Raw genomic sequence first — 23,418 nt, forward strand, 5'->3', positions numbered from 1 at the left:
ATTGGAAAGACATTACAATCCCCTCCATGTTAGAGTGGTATAATGAGGGGAATACTATCAGCTTCTTTGAAAAAATCAGAAGTAGGCGAGAACCGAGATTCATCACCAAAGATTAGTAATGCCCCCTAGCCATTGGACTAATTTACCCCCCACTTTATTTGATCCTGTGAGTTTATTAATATATGTTTTCTTTTCTTTCCCTATTTATTGAGGGCCGATGCGCCCGTGTTACTGCACAAAAAAGATAGCCGCGCTGCAGGTGCGGACGACTCTCCGCACCGCCGGAAGAAAGAACACATGACTGGCTCTATTGCCCCGTGTGACTGAGCCCAGATACTGACCATTTTGCATAGTTCAATGGAACTGTCACTGTTTTATGTTTGTTAATTGTTTAACAGTTATACTTTGTGATTACCTCTAGTAGTCTCTATGATGACCTGACTGTTAATGCTATACAGGAAAATGATTTCAATAGTTGTTGCTTTTATGAATAATATTGCGAAATAAAACTTTCTATTAATTATTTTAGCATTTTGAAGAAATTAGTTTATATCTTGAAAGTGTTCATCGAGTTTACCTTAATTATCACTGCAACAGATGTACTGAACATATAAATTGGTTTTGCAAAAAGTAGAGCTTTTGCCACTTTTTCATTACAGTTTCATTTCATAATCTAAACAAGTGTTTCTTCTCTTAATTACCGTATATACTCGAGTATAAGCCGAGTTTTTCAGCACATTTTTTAATGCTGAAAAAGCCCCCTTCGGCTGATACTTGAGTGATGTAAACCCCCCCCGGCTTCTGCGTTCCCGACATGATGGTCTCCCTGGCGGTGCGGCAAGCTGCTTGAGAATTCTCCCCGCTGTCATCTCCCTGCTCGTCTTTAAATTCCCCGCCGCCAGCACTGCGTATCTAAGCACTGTGATTGGCTGGCGCTCGATCCAATCACATCGCTTACTTACACAACACTGATGGTGGGGAAATTCAAAGCCGAGCCGGAAGATGACAGCGGGGAGAATTCTCAAGCAGCTTGCTGTACCGCCGGGGAGGCCATCACACCGTGTACACCGGCTGGGAGGTGAGTATTGCGTTTTTGCAGCCAATCACAGCCGGCGCTCGATGAGCCAATCACAGCCACTCAGTGAATGACATCAATGAATGGCTGTGATTGGCTCATCGGCTGTGATTGGCTGCTGTCAAAGCCAAGAGGCCACAGCCCATGTACTAATCAATCAAAAGGGGAAGGTAGCTATCCAGCCCCTGCCTTCCCCCCACCATACTTTTATACTGACTTCAAGGACCCTCATCACTGCCATGACAAGTTTCCCAAAATTAACCCTGACCCTCCTCCCAACCCTTCCAGCGGGCGGGTGGGACTCTTCTCTGCTCTGCTGCACCTCTTCCTGCTTCTTCTTCCTCGCTACTCCAACTGACACCTCCTCTCTTCTTTCCCAATGTTTAACTTCCAAATCCCCTTTTCTTCACCCTCCCTTTTTCCCATCATTCCCCATACCCTGTTAACTCTTTCCCTCCCCGTTAGCCCTGTCATGCCTGCCTTTCACTTAGCATCCCTGTGAGCTTCTGTTCCAGCATTCCTTTTACTGCTGTGGACTGTTTGCCCACAGACATACTGTGCATGCGCCAGGTTACATATGAACGGTGCATGTGAGGTTTTTGTGTGAAGGAAGATAACTTCATGAAAGCACTCCGATTGTGGGGCTCTCACTCAAGGTTGAAGGGGAAGGTGCTGGGCGGGACTGTGAACACACTGGCTGAATGGTTAGCACTGTTGCCAACCACTGAGGTCCTGGGTTCATATCTGACCAAAGGAAACATAAGCATTAGTTTGTATGTTCTCCCCATGTTTGCATATGTTTCCTCTAGGTAATCCAGTTTCCTCCTACACTCGAAAAACATACTAATAGTGATTCTAGAGTATCAACACCAGGTGGGGACCCAGCCCAATATATAAATGAGTAAAATAAATAAAGAAACCCCGATTAAGATTTGCTAGTCCATTTGTGTATCAGTTTAAATGGAAACCGGCATCAGTTTTAGAGCTATTGAACCACCTACACTAATAAGCAAGAATGTAATGCATATTTCTAAAATTATTTTGTTAGACTCCCTGAGCAAAGCATACCTTAAAAATGAAGTTATTTTACATTTCTTGCTCCACTTGTAAATTACCGCCAAGCAGTCCAATGGGCAGTCTGAACCGTCTTTAGTAGACTGGCTGGACCGTCTCTGCAGACCTCCCCTAATGCTGCCCCTCTCTGCTACTCTGAAGTGAGACATGATCAACACAGCTATAAAACTCTTGTGCATGTGTCGGGAGTAGAGATGAGCGAACGCGTTCGTCCGAGCTTGATATTCGTGCGAATATTAGGGTGTTCGGGATGTTCGTTATTCGTAACGAACACCATGCGGTGTTCTGGTTACTTTCACTTCCTTCCCTGAGACGTTAGCGCGCTTTTCTGGCCAATTGAAAGACAGGGAAGGCATTACAACTTCCCCCTGTGACGTTCAAGCCCTATACCACCCCCCTGCTGTGAGTGGCTGGGGCGATCAGGTGTCACCCGAACATAAAAGTCGGCCCCTCCCGCGGTTCGCCTCAGATGCCGTGTGAGTTAGATGAGGGACAGTGCTGTTTGTACCGGAGCTGCTGTAGGGAAAGAATTGGTAGTTAGTGTAGGCTTCAAGACCCCCCAAAGGTCCTTATTAGGGCCACTGATAGCTGTGTGTTGGCTGCTGTTAGCAGTGCAATTTTTTTTTTTCTCAAAATCGGCTCTGCAGAGCGTTGCACCTGGCATTAGGGACAGAAGTGCTGCATAGGCAGGGAGAGTGTTAGGAGTGAGTGTAGCCTTCAAGAACCTCAACGGTCCTTTCTAGGGCCATATTTATCCGTGTGCAGTACTGTCCAGGCTGCTGTTAGCTGTGCTGCATTTTTTTTGGGCTTCTCAAAATCGCCTCTGCAGAGCATTCCACCCTCCATTGATACTGCAGGGAAAGAATTGTATAGGCAGGGCCACAACACAGTTATTATTCATTGAATATACGCAGTGCGGCCTTTTGCTTGTAAAACAAGTGAAAATAATTCTATTTGTCCTGCCTCTGTCCGTCCTAACGCCGGTGGACACGTGTGAGCTGCGTGAACAACATTGCTAAATCATACGCACCCAGCTACGCTTTACTGCTGGCTTCGCCATTTGCTTTCCTTAATTGGGAAAAAAATACCTGCTCTGCCAGAGTTATAATAACTCTGCTACCCTCACGTTCTGTGACACATAAGCAGGGACACAGCACAGTTATTAAACTTCTCATGTTCATAGAATATACGCAGTGCTGCCTTTTGGTGGAAAAAAACTGAAAACAAATCTATTTGTCCAGCCTCTGTCCGTCCTAAGGGCTGTGGACACGTGTGAGCTGCGTGAACAACATTGCTAAATCAGACGCACCCAGCTACGCTTTACTGCTGGCTTCGCCATTTGCTTTCCTTAATTGGGAAAAAAATACCTGCTCTGCCAGAGTTATAATAACTCTGCTACCCTCACGTTCTGTGACACATAAGCAGGGACACAGCACAGTTATTAAACTTCTCATGTTCATAGAATATACGCAGTGCTGCCTTTTGGTGGAAAAAAACTGAAAACAAATCTATTTGTCCAGCCTCTGTCCGTCCTAAGGGCTGTGGACACGTGTGAGCTACGTGAACAACATTGCTAAATCATACGCACCCAGCTACGCTTTACTGCTGGCTTCGCCATTTGCTTTCCTTAATTGGGAAAAAAATACCTGCTCTGCCAGAGTTATAATAACTCTGCTACCCTCACGTTCTGTGACACATAAGCAGGGACACAGCACAGTTATTAAACTTCTCATGTTCATAGAATATACGCAGTGCTGCCTTTTGGTGGAAAAAAACTGAAAACAAATCTATTTGTCCAGCCTCTGTCCGTCCTAAGGGCTGTGGACACGTGTGAGCTACGTGAACAACATTGCTAAATCATACGCACCCAGCTACGCTTTACTGCTGGCTTCGCCATTTGCTTTCCTTAATTGGGAAAAAAATACCTGCTCTGCCAGAGTTATAATAACTCTGCTACCCTCACGTTCTGTGACACATTAGCAGGGACACAGCACAGTTATTAAACTTAGATTATTCATTCACTAGAGGCAGTGGGGCCTTTCGTTTTCCAAAAAGGGCAAAAATTATATTTGGCCTGCAGTCTTGCGCCAATTTATTTCCTGCCTGTGAAATCAAATCACTGGTAATACAGCATGCTGAGGGGTAGGGGTAGGCCTAGAGGACGTGGACGCGGCCGAGGACGCGGAGGGCCAAGTCAGGGTGTGGGCACAGGCCGAGCTCCTGATCCCGGTGTGTCGCAGCCGACTGCTGCGCGATTAGGAGAGAGGCACGTTTCTGGCGTCCCCACATTCATCGCCCAATTAATGGGTCCACGCGGGAGACGGTTATTAGAAAATGAGCAGTGTGAGCAGGTCCTGTCCTGGATGGCAGAAAGTGCTTCGAGCAACCTATCGTCAACACGCAGTTCTGCGCCGTCCACTGCTGCAAATCCGAATCCTCTGTCTGCTGCTCCTCCTTCCTCCCAGCCTCCTCACTCCACTACAATGACACCTGCTCAGGAGCGGGAACACTCCCAGGAACTGTTCTCGGGCCCCTGCTCAGATTGGGCAGCAGCGGTTCCTCTCCCACCAGAGGAGTTTATAGTCACTGATGCCCAACCATTCGAAAGTTCCCGGGGTCCGGGGGATGAGGCTGGGGACTTCCGCCAACTGTCTCAACAACTTTCTGTGGGTGAGGAGGACGATGACGATCAGACACAGTTGTCTTGCAGTGAGGTAGTAGTAAGGGCAGTAAGTCCGAGGGAGCAGCGCACAGAGGATTCGGAGGAAGAGCAGCAGGACGATGAGGTGACTGACCCCACCTGGTGTGCAACGCTTACTCAGGAGGACAGGTCTTCAGAGGGGGAGTCAAGGGCATCAGCAGGGCAGGTTGCAAGAGGCAGTGCGGTGGCCAGGGCCAGGGGTAGAGGCAGGGCCAGACCGAATAATCCACCAAGTGTTTCCCAAAGCGCCCCCTCGCGCCATGCCACCCTGCAGAGGCCGAGGTGCTCTAAGGTCTGGCAGTTTTTCACAGAGACGCCTGACGACCGACGAACAGTGGTGTGCAACCTTTGTTGCGCAAAGCTCAGCCGGGGAGCCAACACCAACAGCCTCACCACCACCACCATGCGCAGACATATGATGGCCAAGCACCCCACAAGGTGGGACGAAGGCCGTTCAGCGCCTCCGGTTTGCACCCCTGCCTCTCCCCCTGTGCCCCAACCTGCCACTGAGATGCAACCCCCCTCTCAGGACACAGGCACTACCGCCTCATGGCCTGCACCCACACCCTCATCTCCGCTGTCCTCGGCCCCATCCAGCAGTGTAGTTCAGCGCACCGTCCAGCCGTCGCTTGCGCAAGTGTTCGAGCGCAAGCGCAAGTACGCCGCCACGCACCCGCACGCTCAAACGTTAACCGTCCGCATCGCAAAATTCATCAGCCTTGAGATGCTGCCGTATAGGGTTGTGGAAACGGAGTCCTTCAAAAGTATCATGGAGGCGGCGGCCCCGCGCTACTCAGTTCCCAGTCGCCACTACTTTTCCTGATGTGCCGTCCCAGCCCTGCACGACCACGTCTCCCGCAACATTGTACGCGCCCTCACCAACGCGGTTACTGCCACGGTCCACTTAACTACGGACACGTGGACAAGCACAGGCGGGCAGGGCCACTACATCTCCCTGACGGCACATTGGGTGAATTTAGTGGAGGCTGGGACAGAGTCAGAGCCTGGGACCGCTCACGTCCTACCCACCCCCAGAATTGCGGGCCACAGCTCGGTGCTGGTATCTGCGGAGGTGTATGCTTCCTCCACTAAAGCACACTCCTCCTCCTCCTCCTCCTCTGTCTCGCAATCAAGATGTGTTAGCAGCAGCATGTCGCCAGCAGTCGGTGTCGCGCGGTGTGGCAGCACAGCGGTGGGCAAGCGTCAGCAGGCCATGCTGAAACTACTCAGCTTAGGCGATAAGAGGCACACGGCCCACGAACTGCTGCAGGGTCTGACACAGCAGACCGACCGCTGGCTTGCGCCGCTGAGCCTCCAACCGGGCATGGTCGTGTGTGACAACGGCCGTAACCTGGTGGCGGCTCTGCAGCTCGGCAGCCTCACGCACGTGCCATGCCTGGCCCACGTCTTTAATTTGGTGGTTCAGCGCTTTCTGAAAAGCTACCCACGCTTGTCAGACCTGCTCGTAAAGGCGCGCCGGCTCTGCGCACATTTCCGCAAGTCCCACACGGACGCTGCCACCCTGCGCACCCTGCAACATCACTTTAAGCTGCCAGTGCACCGACTGCTGTGCGACGTGCCCACACGGTGGAACTCTACGCTCCACATGTTGGCCAGGCTCTATGAACAACGGAGAGCTATAGTCGAATACCAACTCCAACATGGGCGGCGCAGTGGGAGTCAGCCTCCTCAATTCCTTTCAGAAGAGTGGGCCTGGTTGGCAGACATCTGCCATGTCCTTGGTAATTTTGAGGAGTCTACCCAGGTGGTGAGCGGCGATGCTACAATCATTAGCGTCACCATTCCTCTGCTATGCATCTTGAGAAATTCCCTGCAAACCATAAAGGCAGCTGCTTTGCGCTCGGAAACGGGGGCGGGGGAAGACAGTATGCCGCTGGATAGTCAGGGCACCCTCCTGTCTATTTCTCAGCGCGTACAGGAGGAGGAGGAGGAGCATGAGGAGGATGAGGAGGAGGGGGAAGAGACAGCTTGGGCCGCTGCTGACGGTACACCGGCTGATTGCCTGTCATCCTTTCAGCGTGTATGGCCTGAGGAGGAGGAGGAGGAGGAGGAGGAGGATCCTGAAAGTGATCTTCCTAGTGAGGACAGCCATGTGTTGCGTACTGGTACCCTGGCACACATGGCTGACTTCATGTTAGGATGCCTTTCTCGTGACCCTCGCGTTGCACGCATTCTGGCCACGACGGATTACTGGGTGTACACACTGCTCGATCCACGGTATAAGGAGAACCTGCCCACTCTGATTCCCGAAGAGGAAAGGGGTTCGAGAGTGTTGCTATACCACAGGACCCTTGCGGACAAGCTGATGGTAAAATTCCCAGCCGACAGCGCTAGTGGCAGAAGGCGCAGTACCGAGGGCAAGGTAGCAGGGGATGTGCGTAGATCGAGCAGCATGTACATCCCAGGCAGTGCAACAGTCTTTAAGGGCCTGGCCAGCTTTATGGCTCCCCACCAAGACTGTGTCACCGCTCCCCAGTCACGGCTGAGTCGGCGGGAGCACTGTAAAAGGATGGTGAGGGAGTACGTAGCGGATCGCACGACCATCCTTGGTGACGCCTCTGCCCCCTACAACTACTGGGTGTCGAAGCTGGACACGTGGCCTGAACTAGCCCTGTATGCCCTTGAGGTGCTTGCTTGTCCTGCGGCTAGCGTCTTGTCGGAAAGGGTGTTTAGTGCGGCTGGGGGAATCATCACAGATAAGCGTAGCCGCTTGTCAACCGACAGTGCCGACAGGCTAACACTCATCAAGATGAACAAAGGCTGGATTTCCCCAGACTTCTGTTCTCCACCAGCGGACAGCAGCGATACGTAAGCAATACGTAGGCTGCACCCGCGGATGGAAGCTACGTTCTCTCTCACCATCCAAAACGGGGACATTTCTGCTTCATCAATCTGTGTCTAATATTCCTCCTCCTCCTCCTCCTGCTCCTCCTCCTGAAACCTCACGTAATCACGCTGAACGGGCAATTTTTCTTAGGGCCACAAGGCTCACTCAAATAATTTTTCAGAACAATTTTTATAAGTTTCAATGCGCTTAAAAGCGTTGGAGCTTTAACTTGAACCAATTTTTCGTTACACTGGGCTGCCTCCAGGCCTAGTTACCACTTAAGCCACATTAACCAAAGCGATTCACCTGCCATCTTGGTTGGGCATGGCCAATTTTTACTGAGGTACATTAGTACTGTTGGTACACCAATTTTTTGGGGCCCTCACCTACAGTGTAATCATAGTAATTTCTATGTTTTTCGCCTGCACTCATGGTACAGAAAGGTGTGTGGGGTTGGCCTACACTTTAGCTACATAAATGTAACTTGTGCCTTGGCTATACTAAGGCTACTGAAATGGAACTAAGACTGCGCTCCCGCTATACTGCTGCTTCGGAATTGTTACTGGGGCCTGTCTTGAGTGCTACTATTGCTTACATGGAACGAAGACTGCGCTCCCGCTATACTGCTGCTTCAGAATTGTTACTGGGGCCTGTCTTGAGTGCTACTATTGCTTACATGGAACGAAGACTGCGCTCCCGCTATACTGCTGCTTCAGAATTGTTAATGGGGCCTGTCCTGAGTGCTACTATTGCTTACATGGAACGAAGACTGCGCTCCCGCTATACTGCTGCTTCAGAATTGTTACTGGGGCCTGTCTTGAGTGCTACTATTGCTTACATGGAACGAAGACTGCGCTCCCGCTATACTGCTGCTTCAGAATTGTTAATGGGGCCTGTCCTGAGTGCTACTATTGCTTACATGGAACGAAGACTGCGCTCCCGCTATACTGCTGCTTCAGAATTGTTACTGGGGCCTGTCTTGAGTGCTACTATTGCTGACATGGAACGGACACGTGGAGAGGACACGTAGTGCCTCAAAAACATCCCCCTCCTCCTCCAACAGGGAAAACATTGTTGGCAAATGCCTTTGCATTGGTTCGTCTGGTGGCAGTCCAAGAATTTCACCTTTACCGACACTACAAGAGAGCCCCCCCACCATCCCCCCGCCACGGCCTACTTAATCCTGGCCACATTCCGAAAACCAACAAAATACAACCGTGCTACTAGGTCCGCAGTCACCACCACATTACCACCAACGCGGTTACTGTTAAGGTGCATATAACCACGGACACGTGGAGAGGACACGTAGTGCCTCAAAAACATCCCCCTCCTCCTCCAAAAGGGAAAACATTGTTGGCAAATGCCTTTGCATTGGTTCGTCTGGTGGCAGTCCAAGAATTTCACCTTTACCGACACTACAAGAGAGCCCCCCCACCATCCCCCCGCCACGGCCTGCTTAATCCTGGCCACATTCCGAAAACCAACAAAATACAACCGTGCTACTAGGTCCGCAGTCACCACCACATTACCACCAACGCGGTTACTGTTAAGGTGCATATAACCACGGACACGTGGAGAGGACACGTAGTGCCTCAAAAACATCCCCCTCCTCCTCCAACAGGGAAAACATTGTTGGCAAATGCCTTTGCATTGGTTCGTCTGGTGGCAGTCCAAGAATTTCACCTTTACCGACACTACAAGAGAGCCCCCCCACCATCCCCCCGCCACGGCCTACTTAATCCTGGCCACATTCCGAAAACCAACAAAATACAACCGTGCTACTAGGTCCGCAGTCACCACCACATTACCACCAACGCGGTTACTGTTAAGGTGCATATTACCAGTCTGACTGGGGCATGCAGACACCTTGACAGAATGAATAGTGTGTGGCACATAGGTTCCCCATTGCTATGCCCACGTGTGCAGCTCCTGATGGCGGTGGCACAGGATTATATTTCTCATTGCTTCTGTACAGCATTGTGGGCTATCGCCCCGCCCCTATTAAAGAGGGTCGCTGCCTAGCCGTGCCAACCCTCTGCAGTGTGTGCCTGCGGTTCCTCCTCATGGCAGACGCACTTCTAAATAGACATGAGTGTGGCGTGGCATGAGGGCAGCTGAAGGCTGCGCAGGGACACTTTGGTGTGCGCTGTGGGGGGGAGGGGGGGGCGGTTGGGCAGCATGTAACCCAGGAGAAGTGTCAGTGGAGTGTCATGCAGGCAGTGATTGTGCTTTGTTGGAGGTAGTGTGGTGCTTAGCAAAGGTATGCCATGCTAATGAGGCCTTTTCAGAAGTAAAAGTTGTTGGGAGGGGGGGGGGGGGGGGCACTCTTGCCGGTATTGTGGCTTAATAGTGGGACCTGTGAACTTGAGATGCAGCCCAACATGTAGCCCCTCGCCTGCCCTATCCGTTGCTGTGTCGTTCCCATCACTTTCCTGAATTGCCCAGATTTTCACACATGAAAACCTTAGCGAGCATCGGCGAAATACAAAAATGTTCTGGTCGCCCATTGACTTCAATGGGGTTCGTTGTTCGAAACGAACCCTCGAGCATCACGGGAAGTTCGTTCCGAATAACGAACACCCGAACATTTTGGTGTTCGCTCATCTCTAGTCGGGAGCTCCAGGACTAATTTATACACAGTTCATCGGTCCCTTTTGTAGAGATTCAGTAGATGCAATTGTGCATGCGCTGGTCCCAGAGCTCTCGGTGCATGCATGAGAGCTTGCTGCACTGATAATGTGAAGGGCATTGCCACATTGCAGTAACAGAGAGGGTTGGTACTAAGGGAGGTATGCAGGCCTGCAAAAATAGTCCAGCTAGCGCACCAAGGATAGTCCAGCCTACTCATTGTACTGCTCAGCCGCCATATTCTATGACTGCTATAACCAATCTCCAGCTTTTTGCCAGCCCCAACAAGAAACATAACCAGGACTGCCCCATGTACTTTTCTAGGCTTGCCATCTTCTAGCCCATGTGACATTTCTATGGAATGTCACTGAGGCCAGAAGTACTGGTGGCACTACAGGTCAAGAAATGTGCAACCAGAGCCATGAATTGGGCATTTTTTCCAATAGGAATCTTACTTAGAAAATGAATTGTTATAGGAATTTGGTGTTTAATCTGCAAAAGCCTAACTCAGTTGGCCCTGAAAGGGCTTTTTTCCAAAAGGAACCTTAAGGCCCATTTACGCGCAATGATTATCACTCAAAATTCATTCAAATGAGTGAAAGTGAGCAATAAGAGTATGGGTAAATGCGCAGCCATCGTGCACTATTTGTTTACCTGTCATTTATCGCTGAACTTCAGGTTAAAACGGCATTCATTCAATCATTCAGTCTTTCAAATGACTTGACGGGAGGAATGATTGGTTGCCCAGCTAAACACAATTAAGATGCTTTCAGACGAGTGCTCAGCCAATCACAGGCAGCATTTAGCCTTCCGTTGCAAGACAACTGAGTGCTTCCTATGATTGGTCACAGTGCTCAGCCAATCACAGGCAGCGCTTGGCCATTCATTGAATTTAATGAATGGACAAGTGCTGCCTGTGATTGGCTGAGCACTCAGCCAATCAGTTACAGCCCTTTCGGCAGGCGGGGATTTTAAATTCCCGCCTGCTGAGAGAGATTTAAAGCCCTTCCCTGAAAATCCCTGCAAAGCTTGCCAGCAGCCCATTGCTTCCAATGGGGCTGCAGAAGCGCCGGTCCCAATGAAAGCAATGGGAGAACATCGCGATCCTCTGCCACAGCTGTGACAGCTGTGACAGCTGTGGCAAGGGATTCTTTACTCCCCACTGGGGAGTCCCCTCTTCACTGAACACTGTCACGGTGTTCAGTGACAAGGAGAATATTTACACAGCAGCGGCAGAGAGGTGAGTGTGTGTGTATATATATATATATATATATATATATATATCTTTTTTTTTGTACACAAACCAGGGATGATTTTTAGGGAAGGGCTTATATTTAAAACCCTTCCCTGAAAATCATTGCAGGGGTTGCTGGCATCCTATTGCTTTCAATGGGGCCACCTGCAGCAGCCGCGGACTCATAGAAAGCAATGCTGCACAGACCTGCATTCATGCGTTTTTTTGCACGTACATGGGTGCGCGGTTTTGTGCGCACCTATATATGCACACGCTCCTGTGAATGCCCCCCGACTCATGCCTCAGTTAACAGTAGCTTTTTCTTTGTACTAATTAAAAACCTCCTGCCAAAAGATTCTTCACACATACTCACACCCACCTGAGCAAACAACGCATACAGTGATTACATAGCCAATGAGGGAAATGGAGGGGATTTCAAACAATTATCTTTATATGTAAACACTCTACATTTGAAAGCAAAAAAGCAATTGAGTCTTTCATTCGTTCAAGCAACAATCGTTGCGTGTAAATGGGCCCTAACTTAGAAAAAAAATTGTTAGAGCAATTTGGGGTTTATTTTGCAAAAGCATAACTCAGTTAAGCCTTTCAATCCTGTTGATAAAATTATTTATTTTGAATGCATTTTTATGTTCTAGCAAAGTAATGTGATGTACTATTGTCAGTGACTAAATTCTGAAATACGTGTATACAACACAAATAATACATTTTAGTACCATCGTTTTGGAGAGTCTCGTTTCATACAATACACTAAATGAATCTCCGTTTTTTTGTTTTTTATTAAAGGTCAGCATAAGACACTTGGAAACAAACTTTCAAAGGTGCACAGCTTAAAACTGGATTCGACAGTCTGGAGTAATGAACTGGTGGAGGTAAAGTACAATACTTATACTTTAGCTTTGCTGTCATTAAAGTAAATACAGCCGATTTTTTATTCCATAACTTAGTGGGGCGTCTGCTCATAAGCTTCATCACCACAGTAATGTAGAAGTGCTAAGACTTGAAACCAGCAACACATATAATAAATGATTTCATTATGTTTGGGTTTGTTCGTGTTTTCTTTTGGTAGCTTTTCATTGTTCTGGGAAATGAAAAAGTTAATAGCTTCTGGGAAGCAAATCTTTTGCCTGAAAACGCGCTTTGTGTGACCTCCACTATTAATCAGAGAAGATTATTTGTCGCACAAAAATACAAAGAAGGAAGATTCAAAAAGACGCTTTCTCCTAGCCTGACTCCGCAGCAACTAAATGAGGTGTGTAAGTATCACAAAGTGGATGTGTTATTTTTCACCAGTGATTTAATAATGGAAGAGCACTGATGTCCCGCTGACTGCCGTTGCTTAGAAGAGAGGAGATGCCGCACGTACTACCTTACTGAGGCTTCAATCCAATGTCTACCTTTTATCAGCCTGCAGTACGTGAGCACACACCCTCGCATAGTGGTCAGTCCGGCATCTGTGTAGCATGAAACTAAGCACCTTTTTACATGGAACGATTATTGTTAAAAAAAATTGTCGGATCGCACAAATTTAAGTGATAGTCATTAGGTGTAAACACGGCTAACGATGAGCATTATGCAGCCGTAATAATCATGGCCGCATCATGGACAAAACGAAACCACTGATTTCAGTTGATTTCAGTGGTTTCGTTTTCATTATTGGGATTCTTGAACGTTAATTGTACGGGCAAGAAAAGATAGTACCTGCCCTACCTTTCACGCATGTAACTATGTGCGGGAAATATGGGGCAGGACTAGAGATGAGCGAGCACCAAAATGCTCGGGTGCTCGTTACTCGGGACGAAATTTTCGCGATGCTCGAGGGTTCGTTTCGAGTAACGAACCCCATTGAAGTCAATGGGCGACCCGAGCATTTTTGTATTTCGCCGATGCTCGCTAAGGTTTTCATGTGTGAAAATCTGGGCAATTCAAGAAAGTGATGGGAACGACACAGCAACGGATAGGGCAGGCGAGGGGCTACATGTTGGGCTGCATCTCAAGTTCACAGGTCCCACTATTAAGCCACAATACCGGCAAGAGTGCCCCCCCCCCCCAACAACTTTTACTTCTGAAAAGCCCTCATTAGCATGGCATACCTTAGCTAAGCACCACACTACCTCCAACAAAGCACAATCACTGCCTGCATGACACTCCGCTGCCACTTCTCCTAGGTTACATGCTGACCAACCACCCCCCCCGCCCCACGACCCAGTGTCCACAGCGCACACCAAACTGTCCCTGCCCAGCCTTCAGCTGCCCTCATGCCACGCCACACTCATGTCTATTTATAAGTGCGTCTGCCAGAGGAAAAGCAGGCACACACTGCAGAGGGTTGGCACGGCTAGGCAGCGACCCTCTTTAAAAGGGGCGGGGCGATAGCCCACAATGCTGTACAGAAGCAATGAGAAATATAATCCTGAGCCACCGCCATCAGGAGCTGCACACGTGGGCATAGCAATGGGGAACCTATGTGCCACACACTATTCATTCTGTCAAGGTGTCTGCATGCCCCAGTCAGACCGCGGTTTTTAATTCATAGACACAGGCAGGTACAACTCCCTATTGTGAAGTCCCTGTGGACCGACAGCATGGGTGGCTCCCTGGAACCCACCGGCGGTACATAAAAATATCCCATTGCATTGCCCAACACAGCTGAGGTAGTAATGTCGTGCTTAATGCAGGTGGGCTTCGGCCCACACTGCATGCCCCAGTCAGACTGGGGTTCTTTAGATGTGGAGACAGATGCATTTATAATTCCCTGTGGACCCACAGCATGGGTGGCTCCCTGGAACCCACCGGCGGTACATAAAAATATCCCATTGCATTGCCCAACACAGCTGAGGTAGTAATGTCGTGCTTAATGCAGGTGGGCTTCGGCCCACACTGCATGCCCCAGTCTGACTGGGGTTCTTTAGATGTGGAAACAGATGCATTTATAATTCTCTGTGGACCCACAGCATGGGTGGGTGCCAGGAAGCCACCGGCGGTACATAAATATATCCCATTGCATTGCCCAACACAGCGGATGTAACGTCAGCTGTAATGCAGGTGGGCTAAAAATTCATTTGATTACACTGTAGGCGAGGGCCCACAAAAATTGCTGTATCAACAGTACTAATGTACATCCAAAAAATTGGCCATGGCCAACCAAGAGGGCAGGTGAAACCCATTAATCGCTTTGGTTAATGTGGCTTAAGTGGTAACTAGGCCTGGAGGCAGCCCAGTTTAACGAAAAATTGGTTCAAGTTAAAGTTTCAATGCTTTTAAGAGCATTGAAACGTATAAAAATTGTTGAGAAAAATTATATGAGTGAGCCTTGTGGCCCTAAGAAAAATTGCCCGTTCGGCGTGATTACGTGAGGTTTCAGGAGGAGGAGCAGGAGGAGGAGGAGGAGGAATATTATACACAGATTGATGAAGCAGAAATGTCCCCGTTTTGGATGGTGAGAGAGAACGATGCTTCCATCCGCGGGTGCAGCCTACGTATTGCTTAGGTATCGCTGCTGTCCGCTGGTGGAGAAGAGAAGTCTGGGGAAATCCAGGCTTTGTTCATCTTGATGAGTGTAAGCCTGTCGGCACTGTCGGTTGACAGGTGGGTACGCTTATCCGTGATGATTCCCCCAGCCACACTAAACGCACTCTCTGACAAGACGCTAGCCGCAGGACAAGCAAGCACCTCCAGGGCATACAGCGCGAGTTCAGGCCACGTGTCCAGCTTCGACACCCAGTAGTTGTAGGTGGCAGAGGCGTCACGGAGGACGGTCGTGTGATCAGCTACGTACTCCCTCACCATCCTTTTACAGTGCTCCCGCCGACTCAGCCTTGACTGGGGAGCAGTGACACAGTCTTGCTGGGGAGCCATAAAGCTGGCAAAGGCCTTGGAGAATGTTCCCCTGCCTGCGCTGTACATGCTGCCTGATCTCTGCGCCTCCCCTGCTACCTGGCCCTCGGAACTGCGCCTTCTGCCACTAGCGCTGTCGGATAGGAAGTTTACCATCAGTTTGTCCACCAGTGCCCTGTGGTATAGCATCATTCTCAAACCCCTTTCCTCTTCGGGAATGAGAGTGCAAAGGCTCTCCTTATACCGTGGATCGAGCAGTGTGTACACCCAGTAATCCGTAGTGGCCAGAATGCGTGTAACGCGAGGGTCACGAGAAAGGCATCCTAACATGAAGTCAGCCATGTGTGCCAGGGTACCTGTACGCAACAGATGGCTGTCTTCACTAGGAAGATCACTTTCAGGATCCTCCTCCTCCTCCTCCTCCTCCTCTTCCTCCTCCTCAGGCCATACACGCTGAAAGGATGACAGGCAAGCAGCATGGGTACCGTCAGCAGTGGGCCAAGCTGTCTCTTCCCCCTCCTCCTCATCCTCCTCATGCTCCTCCTCCTGAACGCGCTGAGATATAGACAGGAGGGTGCTCTGACTATCCAGCGACATACTGTATTCCCCCGGCTCTGTTTCCGAGCGCAAAGCGTCTGCCTTTATGCTTTGCAGGGAACTTCTCAAGATGCATAGCAGAGGAATGGTGACGCTAATGATTGCAGCATCGCCGCTCACCACCTGGGTAGACTCCTTAAATTTTCCAAGGACCTGGCAGATGGCTGCCCACCAGGCCCACTCTTCTGTAAATAATTGAGGAGGCTGACTCCCACTGCGCCGCGCAAATTGGAGTTGGTATTTCACTATAGCTCTACGCTGCTCATAGAGTCTGGCCAACATGTGGAGCGTAGAGTTCCACTGTGTGGGCACGTCGCACAGCAGTCGGTGCACTGGCAGATTAAACCGATGTTGCAGGGTGCGCAGGGTGGCACCGTGCGTGTGTGATTTGCGGAAATGTGCGCAGATCCGGCGCACCTTTCCGAGCAGGTATGACAAGTAGGGGTAGCTTTTCAGAAAGCACTGAACCACCAAATTAAACACATGGGCCAGGCATGGCACGTGCGTGAGGCTGCCGAGCTGCAGAGCCGCCACCAGCTTACGGCCGTTGTCACACACGACCATGCCCGGTTGGAGGCTCAGCGGCGCAAGCCAGCGGTCGGTCTGCTCTATCAGACCCTGCAGCAGTTCGTGGGCCGTGTGCCTCTTCTCTCCTAAGCTGAGTAGTTTCAGCACGGCCTGCTGACGCTTGCCCACCGCTGTGCTGCCACGCCGCGTGACACCGACTGCTGGCGACGTGCTGCTGCTGACACATCTTGATTGCGAGACAGAGGTTGCGTAGGAGGAGGAGGAGGGTGGTTTAGTGGAGGAAGCATACACCCCCGCAGATACCACCAACAAGCTGGGGCACGCAATTCGGGGGGTGGGTAGGACGTGAGCGGTCCCAGGCTCTGACTCTGTCCCAGCCTCCACTAAATTCACCCAATGTGCCGTCAGGGAGATATAGTGGCCCTGCCCGCCTGTGCTTGTCCACGTGTCTGTTGTTAAGTGGAGCTTGGCAGTAACCGCGTTGGTGAGGGCGCGTACAATGTTGCGGGAGACGTGGTCGTGCAGGCCTGGGACGGCACATCGGGAAAAGTAATGGCGTCTGGGAACCGAGTAGCGCGGGGCCGCCGCCGCCATCATGCTTTTGAAAGCCTCCGTTTCCACAAGCCTATATGGCAGCATCTCTAGGCTGATCAATTTTGCAATGTGCACGTTTAACGCTTGAGCGTGCGAGTGTGTGGCGTCGTACTTGCGCTTGCGCTCAAACTGTGGCGCTAGCGACGTCTGGACGCTACGCTGAGAGACATTGCTGGATGGGGCCGAGGACAGCGGAGGTGAGGGTGTGGGTGCAGGCCATGAGGCGGTAGTGCCTGTGTCCTCAGAGGGGGGTTGGATCTCAGTGGCAGGTTGGGGCACAGGGGGAGAGGCAGTGGTGCAAACCGGAGGCGGTGAACGGGCATCGTCCCACCTTGTGGGGTGCTTGGCCATCATATGCCTGCGCATGCTGTTGGTGGTGCCTCCCCAGCTGATCTTGGCGCGACAAAGGTTGCACACCACTGTTCGTCGGTCGTCAGGCGTCTCTGTGAAAAACTGCCACACCGTAGAGCACCTTGACCTGTGCAGGGTGGCATGGCGCGAGGGGGCGCTTTGGGAAACAGTTGGTGGATTATTCGGTCTGGCCCTGCCTCTACCCCTGGCCACCGCACTGGCTCGGCCTGTGCCCACACCCTGACTTGGGCCTCCGCGTCCTCGCCCGCGTCCACGTCCTATAGGCCTACCCCTACCCCTCAGCATGGTGTATTACCAGTGATTTGATTTCCCAGGCAGGAAATAAATTGGCGCAAGCCTGCTGTTAAACGTAGCTGGCTGTGTATGATTTGTTTACTATCTCCACCCACCACACACGTACACAGAACGCTGAGGACTGACAGAGGCAGGGCACATAGAATGTTTCCCTTTTTTTAAAAAGAAAAGGCCCACTGACTATATTCAATCTGATAAGATATGTGTTGCACAGAAATGCAGTTATATGAAGTGCAGCACAGCGGTTACTTTTCCCAGGCAGCAAATAAATTGGCGCAAGCCTGCAGGACAAATAGAATGTTTCCCTTTTTGGGAAACGGAGGGCCCACTGACTATATTCAATCAGATAAGATATGTGTTGCACAGAAATGCAGTTATATGAAGTGCAGCACAGCGGTTACTTTTCCCAGGCAGCAAATAAATTGGCGCAAGCCTGCAGGACAAATAGAATGTTTCCCTTTTTGGGAAACGGAGGGCCCACTGACTATATTCAATCAGATAAGATATGTGTTGCACAGAAATGCAGTTATATGAAGTGCAGCACAGCGGTTGCTTTTCCCAGGCAGGAAATAAATTGGCGCAAGACTGCAGGACAAATACAATTTTTCCCTTTTTTGGAAACGGAGGGCCCACTGACTATATTCAATCAATAATATATGTCTTCTGGCCCTGCCTACACAATTCTCTCCCTGTAGTATTACTGCAAGGCGCAATGCTCTGCAGACAGCCGATTTTGAAAAGAAAAAAATATGCAACACTGCTAACAGCAGCCTGCACAGTACTGCACACGGATAGATGTGGCCCTAAGAAGGACCGTTGGGGTTCTTGAAGCCTACACTCACTAACACTCTCCCTGCCTAACCACCACTTCTATCCCTGGACTATTACTGCAAGGCGCAATGCTCTGCAGACTGCCGATTTTGAAAAAAAAAAAAAATGCAACACTGCTAACAGCAGCCTGCACAGTACTGCACACGGATAGATGTGGCCCTAAGAAGGACCGTTGGGGTTCTTGAAGCCTACACTCACTAACACTCTCCCTGCCTAACCACCACTTCTATCCCTGGACTATTACTGCAAGGCGCAATGCTCTGCAGACTGCCGATTTTGAAAAAAAAAAAATTTGTGCAACACTGCTAACAGCACCCTCCACAGTACTGCACACGGATAGATGTGGCCCTGAGAAGGACCGTTGGGGTTCTTGAAGCCTACACTCACTACTAACACTCTCCCTACAGCAGCTCCGGCACCAACAGCACTTTCCCTCAGCTAACTCACAAGACATCTGAGGCGAGCCGCGGGAGGGGACGACTTTTATACTCGGGTGACATCTGATCGCCCCAGCCACTCACAGCAGGGGGGTGGTATAGGGCTTGAACGTCACAGGGGGAAGTTGTAATGCCTTCCCTGTCTTTCAATTGGCCAGAAAAGCGCGCTAACGTCTCAGAGAGGAAACTGAAAGTAACCGGAACACCGCATGGTACTCGTTACGAGTAACGAGCATCCTGAACACCCTAATATTCGCACGAATATCAAGCTCGGACGAGTACGTTCGCTCATCTCTAGGCAGGACCTATCTTCCCGCTATTTTTTTCAAACTCCTGCGCTATGTCGCAGAGTATAAACGGACGTAAAAAAAAAAACCAAAAATCTTGTTCATGTACAACAATGCTCCATACTGGCGAGCGTAAGTCACAAAGGGTTGTCTGAAACCACCCTAAAATTTATCTGTCCGTATGAACTGGTCTATGAGTGAATTTTGTCATTGTTTGCTCGTTTAAAGAAGCCTTAGGGCTCCTTTAATTGGGTGATTTAGAATGCATTTTCACACATGCAAAATTGCACCCGCAAACTGCATCCAAAAGAACACATTGGGTTCCCTCACATAGAGAGTTTTTGCGCCCACATTTCCGTTGGGTAAGACAATACGCAGCATGCTGTATTTTCCTGCATATTTGCGTACCCGAGGCTCAATAGGATGACATTGTGTACTGAACGGCACAATTTTGTGGGTAAGATCAATTATACGTGGGACTAAATAGACTGGTCAGCTCAAACAAGGCATGGGTGTTTCCTATGCTGATGTGAACAGGCCCAGCACATTTGAGGCACATGGGGAATACAAACAATATGAAAATTACAGAAATTACAAGAGTTACATGTGGTATTCAATTATTTGGAAACAAAGGGGGTGGAGGTGATAACAGAAGGTACAGGGGCAGGCGGTGGAGCAAAGGGGTACAGATCAATGATATGATATCATGTGATATGCAGTTTTTTGGACACAAATGGGGTGGGGGTTGTATAGGAGGTATGGGGCAGGAAGTGTACATGATAGGCAAAAGTGGAAAGCCATAGGGAGGGGCAGTGGGCATATTATGGGGGTGGTAGACTAGATCAGAAGGTTTGATATGCTACTTTGAAGAGGTGTGTCATTAAGGCGCGTCTGAAGTTCCGCTTGTCGGAGATTGTCCAGATGTTTTGGGGTAGAGCGTTCCAGAAGATAGGTGCTGCTCTAGAGAAGTCCTGGAGGTGAGCATGTGAGCTTCACATTAGAGCGGTGTTTAGTCTGTGTGTGTTAGCAGAGCAGAACGCATGGGCTGCGTGATGTATAAACAGGAGGGAAGCAATAGGTAGGTGAGGCGCTAAGGAGAGCATTGTGGGTGAAAGTGATGATTTTGAATTGAGTTCTGTAGTAGATGGTCAGCCTGGCATAGTGCAGAGACATCTGAGAAGAGTCAGAAATGGATGAGGGCGACAACGAGTGTCTTTAGCATGTCCGTGATCAGGAACAGACAGATTTTAGCAACATTCCTGAGGTGCAGGTGGCATGTTCGAGCCAGAAATTGGATGTGGGGGGTAGAGGAGAGGTCAGAGTCCAGTGTGACCCCAAGGCAGCAGGCATGCTGTCTGGGGGTTATGATGGTGCCAGATACTGATATGGAGATGTTCGGGGAGGTCGACAGGTTGAGGGTGAAAAGACAATGTGATCTATTTTTGAAAGGTTAAGTTTGAGAAAAAGGGAGGACATGGTGTTAAAGACAGCAGACAGACAGTCGGTGATGATTTGGATGCATATTTGGCCAGCTACACACAAGCCTCATTCCCTTCGTGCCGTATATATGTAACCTATGGTCCTCAGGGACCCCCAACAGGTCATGTTTTCAGGATATCCTATAGTAAGAACAACTGTTGTAATGTCTGAGCCACTGACAATAATTACATCACCTGTGCAGTACTGAGGACATCATGAAAACATGACCTGTTGGGGGTCCCTGAGGACTGGAGTTGGGGAACACTGCTTTAAAGGAAACTAATGTATTTTCTAAAACTCGTTGCAGGCTTTGTGTACTGCAGTGACTAAGCCAGATATGTTGGAAACCATGATGTTAGTATTTAGTGGAGCTGATACCATGTGCACAACTGGAGATCCTCTCAATAGCACTCCATACCTACTAGCAAAAATGGCTGGACAACGCTTACAAATGGAATTTCTACATCATAACAAGTTCTCAGGTATAGATTTTACTGGGTGACTGAATATAACAGCCACAATTATTATTAGTAGTGCCTTAAACCAACCACCATTAATATAGCTTTTGACTTTTGGATGGGTCTATCAGGGGTGGATTAAGAATAATAAAAGTCTACGGACATTAAAAGTCATGGGCCCACTCTAGCTATGCTGCACATTCTGAGCTGAACAGTCAAATGGGCGGTCCTAACAGGTTGATTGACAGCCTCCTCTGTATGTACAGTCATTCACAGGTAGCTGTCAATCACTGATAGGACCGCCCATTGGACTGTTCAGCTTAGAATAAAACAAGTTTTAAATTAATGAAATGCAAGTTATACTGACTCTTACAGTACTGTGCAAGTTTTATGCAGTTGTGGGGGCTGCAAAGTAAGAATGCTTTCAAAACTAGAAGTGCTAGTAGTTTATTTTTGTCAATTAACAAAATGGAAAATGACTGAATAAAGGAGAAATCTAAATCAAATCAGCATTTAGCATGACCACCTTTCGCTTTCAAAACAGCGCAATTCTTCTTACATATTTAGGCCTTTTTCACGCGACTGTATGCATTTTTACGCTCGTCCGTACGCCGTGAAAAACCACTTGAAAGAAGAATAGCCACGATCAAGCCCCGATCTTAATTTGATTTCAAATGAAGCCAGTGGCAGCATTGCTAGCCCCATTGATAACATAGGGAGTACATTTCACTCCACTGACACAGTTATGACTGAACGGCTAACAATAACAACTACCTTGTGTCATGTTGCTGTGATCAGTCTTGCCATGATAAATGACCTGTGGCATTAAACTGTCTTCCACAACCTCACCTTTGTATCACTTTTACTTTTGAAAGCATTCTTGCTGCAACATTTCTTCCAAACCTGCCTAAAACTTGTGCACAGTGTCTTATATATAATTCATTTATTTTTAGACTAACTTGTAATGTGCATAACTTCATAAACTAAAATAGAATATACGCAGTAGAAATAGTATTGATACTATATTTGCTGGGAGATTTAAGTTTTTTATTTTCAAATCTACCATATAGTACAAAATATAATTAAAAACCAGCATAAAATATGTAATGCAGGGGTTCAATCCTCAGTGACTCTGCAGCAATATCAATGTCAAAATCAGCTGTTTTAAACTTTTTAGATTTCAAATCATCAGAAGATTTGTCAGAGAATGGAAGCAGCTCAAATCTATCTTATTGTGGATTCTTGTTTAAAGCACCTTCCAGTTCTTCTAAGATGACAGCTAACCGAAAACTAAAAGAAGGTAAATTGGTTAAATATGATGTTACAGCAAATGTATATAATATACCATATTTTTTGCTTCATAAGATGCACTTTTTCCCCATAAAGTGGGGGGAAAATCAGTGCATCCTACAAAGCGAACGTGCTGAAATTCGGATCAGCTGGCAGCTATGTGAGAAGGTTTGCATCTCCTTCTCACACAGCTGTCGGACGGGATGCATCAATGGCAGGGGAGGAGAGCTGTCAGTACGAACAGGGGTTTGGTGGAAGTGGGGGAGCAGCAGTTCTCTCCGGCACCCAGTAATCAGCTGTTCGTACAGACGGCTCTTCTACTCTGCTGTGTGCTAAGGATCACAGGTCGGCTCGCCCGTACGAACTGCTGATTAATGAGCTGGAGGAAACTTCTGGTGCTCTCTCACCAATCCGCTGTAGGTATGATGGCTCTCCTCCACTCGTTATCACACAGCTCTTGGCTCCATAGCAAGGGGGGAGGGTGCCTAGTTGTGCTGAAATGTATACACCATAATGAGACATGACATGCAGGATTCCTGAAAAGTTGGGTGTCTACTATTGGAATCATCATTACATTGTCACTCAGCTCCTCCAGAATCCGGAATGCCAACTGCAAAGTTATGCAAGCATTTATACCTCATACATGGCTATGATTAGTCAAACATGGCATTCAGGGCTCCTGGAAAGCTGGATGACAAGTAAGAAGATCAGCATTACATTTACACTCAGCTGTCCCTGGATCCTCAATAACACCTTGACCAAGTGATATAAACTTCATTCCAAGGCAATACTACTGCTCTTTATTCTTTAACACCTCCCTCACAGCCTGGTCTGGG

The 23,418-nt window shown here is 48.9% G+C and overlaps 1 protein-coding gene across 1 annotated transcript in view; it reads left to right on the forward strand.

Annotated features, from left to right (window-relative positions):
- The window catches only part of ARAP2 (ArfGAP with RhoGAP domain, ankyrin repeat and PH domain 2), a 260,994-nt gene that overhangs the window by 107,436 nt on the left and 130,140 nt on the right, over positions 1–23,418 (forward strand). The window contains 4 exon segments of the mRNA XM_066573206.1: positions 12,365–12,450; positions 12,648–12,830; positions 21,142–21,316; positions 22,470–22,592. Of these exon segments, the coding sequence (XP_066429303.1) occupies positions 12,365–12,450; positions 12,648–12,830; positions 21,142–21,316; positions 22,470–22,592 (567 nt within the window).

This window comes from Eleutherodactylus coqui, chromosome 7 (assembly GCF_035609145.1).
Source record: "Eleutherodactylus coqui strain aEleCoq1 chromosome 7, aEleCoq1.hap1, whole genome shotgun sequence".
NCBI classification, from domain to species: Eukaryota; Metazoa; Chordata; class Amphibia; order Anura; family Eleutherodactylidae; genus Eleutherodactylus; species Eleutherodactylus coqui.